The sequence below is a fragment of the Ornithodoros turicata genome, unplaced genomic scaffold (assembly GCF_037126465.1).
Source record: "Ornithodoros turicata isolate Travis unplaced genomic scaffold, ASM3712646v1 ctg00001048.1, whole genome shotgun sequence".
Lineage (NCBI taxonomy): Eukaryota > Metazoa > Arthropoda > Arachnida > Ixodida > Argasidae > Ornithodoros > Ornithodoros turicata.
In genome coordinates this window covers 43354-45947 of record NW_026999447.1, presented here as the reverse complement: position 1 = coordinate 45947, position 2594 = coordinate 43354, and the positions used below count along the sequence as shown (strand labels likewise).

The following is a 2594-nucleotide window of genomic DNA, read 5'->3' as shown; positions in this document are numbered from 1 at the left end:
TTTCCTTCGAAGCTGACGAAGCTGGCGCCGAGAAGTCCGTTCCAGGCATAGGCGCCGACTGCGGGGGGGGGGGGGCCCTTGCCCCCCCCCCCCGGAACATGAACTAGGAGGGGGGGGGGCGCCTCCACCGGGAAGTCCCGCTAAGAGGCTGACACCAACCTTTGGGGCTCGGCGCGCCCGGGTCAAAAGAGCGAAAGAGGCACCAACCCAAAAATGCATCTTGCAATTTAAAAATATGTATCCTGCCCACCATACTCATTATCACAGTAGAAGGTGAGGCGAAGGAAACACAGAGGATGACCCACACATAGCCTGAATTTTCGCCCAAAGCAATCAGATTAATGAAACGAAGAAGTTGAAAAGGTACCAAGCAGCTGCCAGTGAGGTATATAACGGTTGGTTCTTCGGAACGCATATTCGTTGGGAAGCGGGCTCAACTCCTGCTGCTCCATTTCATTGACCATATTCATTATATTGCGCGCATTTCGGGGTTAGACACCGAGGATTCATTTTGTTCTTTTTGCACTCAGTTTTCAAAGGCGTAATGCCTTCAGTTGTGCACATGTTCACTGTTTACGTTCTCTCTGTTTTTTTTCTTTTGTTTTGTTTTTCTGTCTTCCTTCCTCTTATTTCTATACCAAGTTCTGCATACATCATAGGATCCCGCCAGAGTGTGTGATTCTTCAGCTTTAGTTTCGTATTACTTGATTTTTCTCTTACTTTTCTTTCCTTCTCTTTGTTTTCTTATTTTCTTTGCCTTTTTTGGCTTCCCCCTTTCACTTTTTTTTAATAACAAGCCGACATCCATCTGGCTTACCTTTCCTTCTTTTTTTGTCTTAATAAACATATCCCCCCCCCCCACCCCGCCAGAGTACTTACTTCGCGGTGCGCCCTTGCCCCCTCCGGGAAAATGAAAACTCTCCCGCCTCTGGCACAGAACTCAATTGGACGGATTCCTTTCACGCGTACGAGTACATGGCAAGCTGTACATGCACTGTTTCAATCTCACGTGTCTCGTGGCGACGTGTGAAGCCACAGGTTCCTGCTCTGGCTGAACTAGCTCGTGCTCAGCCAGCAGCTATTCGGTCGTCTGGCTGGCGCTGTTGGTCCCGTGACTGATCTCTGCATAACACAAGTTGCATTTTGTAGGGCTTCACAACCACGTACGTCCACTTGTAATGCTCCAGGTTTGGCAATACCTCAAACTTTGCAGAACAGGGAATGCTCCTGTACGGCTTCGAGTATGTCTGTCTGTGACTCTGTCGGTGTCTGCTCTGGCTGAACTCTGCAGGACAGACATCGTAGTTTTATGGCTTCTCGCCCATGTGTGTCCGATTGTGATCCATTAGGCTATTGCTACGGCCGCGAACTCTGCAGAGCAGACATTGCACTTGTGTGGCTTCTCGCCCGTATGTGCTCGTTTGTGCTGTTGTAGAGTCACACTTTTTGCTGAACTCCGCCAGGCAGGCACTTGTATGGCTTCTCACCGTAATGTATCCGCTTGTGCTGCTGGTAAGTTCCCTCCCTGACTGAACCTCCGCAGGGCAAAAGATTGCACTGCTATGGTTTCTCACCCATGTGTGTCAGTTTGTGCCGTTTTAGGGTCCGACTTTTTCTGAACTTAGCACGGCAGACATTGCACTTGTGTGACTTCTCACCCCGTATGTGTCCGTTTTTGCTGTTGTAGGGTCACACGTTTGCTGAACTTAGTAGGGCAGACTTCGTACTTGAATGGCTTCTCGCCTGTGTGTCCCCCGCTTGTGCTGCTGCAGACTCTGTCTCTCACTGAACTCTGCCGGGCAGGCATCGCACTTGTATGGCTTCTCGCCCGTATGCGTCCGCTTGTGATCCAGTAGGCTATCGCTACGGCCGAACTCTGCAGAGCAGACATTGCACTTGTGTGGCTTCTCGCCCGTATGTGCCCGTTTGTGCTGTAGGTAGGGTCGCACTTCTGCTGAACTTAGCAGGGCAAACATCGCACTTGTGTGGTTTCTTGCCAGTGTGTGTCCGCTTGTCACGCTGGAGGAGCCCGTTCTGGCTGAATTCCGCGGGCAGGAATGGCACTTGTATGGCTTCCTCGCACGTATGTGTCCGCTTGTGCTGCTGAAAGCTCCCTCTCTGACCAAACTCCGCAAGACAAACATTGCACTTGTATGTAGATGGGTAGAAATCCAGCGAACCGGTAGAATGTAGGAAGGGAGTTGCCTCAGGACAGAAGCCGCCGATATTTCGAACAGAGGACTGTTCTTCTTCTGGGCACCGTCCTCATCATTGGCATGGTATTTAAAGGGTTAGGTGTGACGTGTTTAAAGGTTCATGCGAATTGTGGGTCAACAGCCCGGAGGGAAGAAAGGGTCCGTACGGGTTTTTACGGCCGGAGTGAATGGCCGCTTTGTTAGAGTGTGCAGGGGATTATGTGAACGAAGTCATCTAGGCTCCTGACCGGTTACAGAAAAATGGGGGTTCACCAACACGTGGACGAAATAGGACAATAGGCAAGAATTGGCAATCATAGCGAAAGATAAGGAGGTTAGTGGTTACGTGGGGAACCGCTACCATTACGTGGTGTTGCACTTGTATGTTTTCTCGCCCGC

At 50.5% G+C, this 2594-nt stretch overlaps 1 protein-coding gene across 1 annotated transcript; it reads right to left on the bottom strand.

The window, feature by feature from the left end:
• Nucleotides 1-1067: 1067 nt before the first annotated feature.
• LOC135376159 (zinc finger protein 554-like) lies at nt 1068-1976 on the bottom strand. The gene is made up of 2 exons (XM_064608756.1): nt 1721-1976; nt 1068-1285 (listed from the first exon to the last, which is right to left on the bottom strand). Exons 1-2 carry the CDS (start codon nt 1974-1976, stop codon nt 1068-1070), a joined length of 474 nt encoding a protein of 157 aa, XP_064464826.1.
• Between the last annotated feature and the right edge of the window lie 618 nt (nt 1977-2594).

Bases quoted from the DNA above. Each gene is read 5' to 3' on its own strand.
- LOC135376159 (XM_064608756.1), bottom strand. From the start codon at position 1,976: ATGTTTGCCCTGCTAAGTTCAGCAGAAGTGCGACCCTACCTACAGCAC. The intron at 1,286-1,720 runs GTCTGCCCTACT...TCTGTCCTGCAG, and splicing joins AGAAGCCATTCAAGTACGAA to AGTTCAGCCAGAGCAGACAC.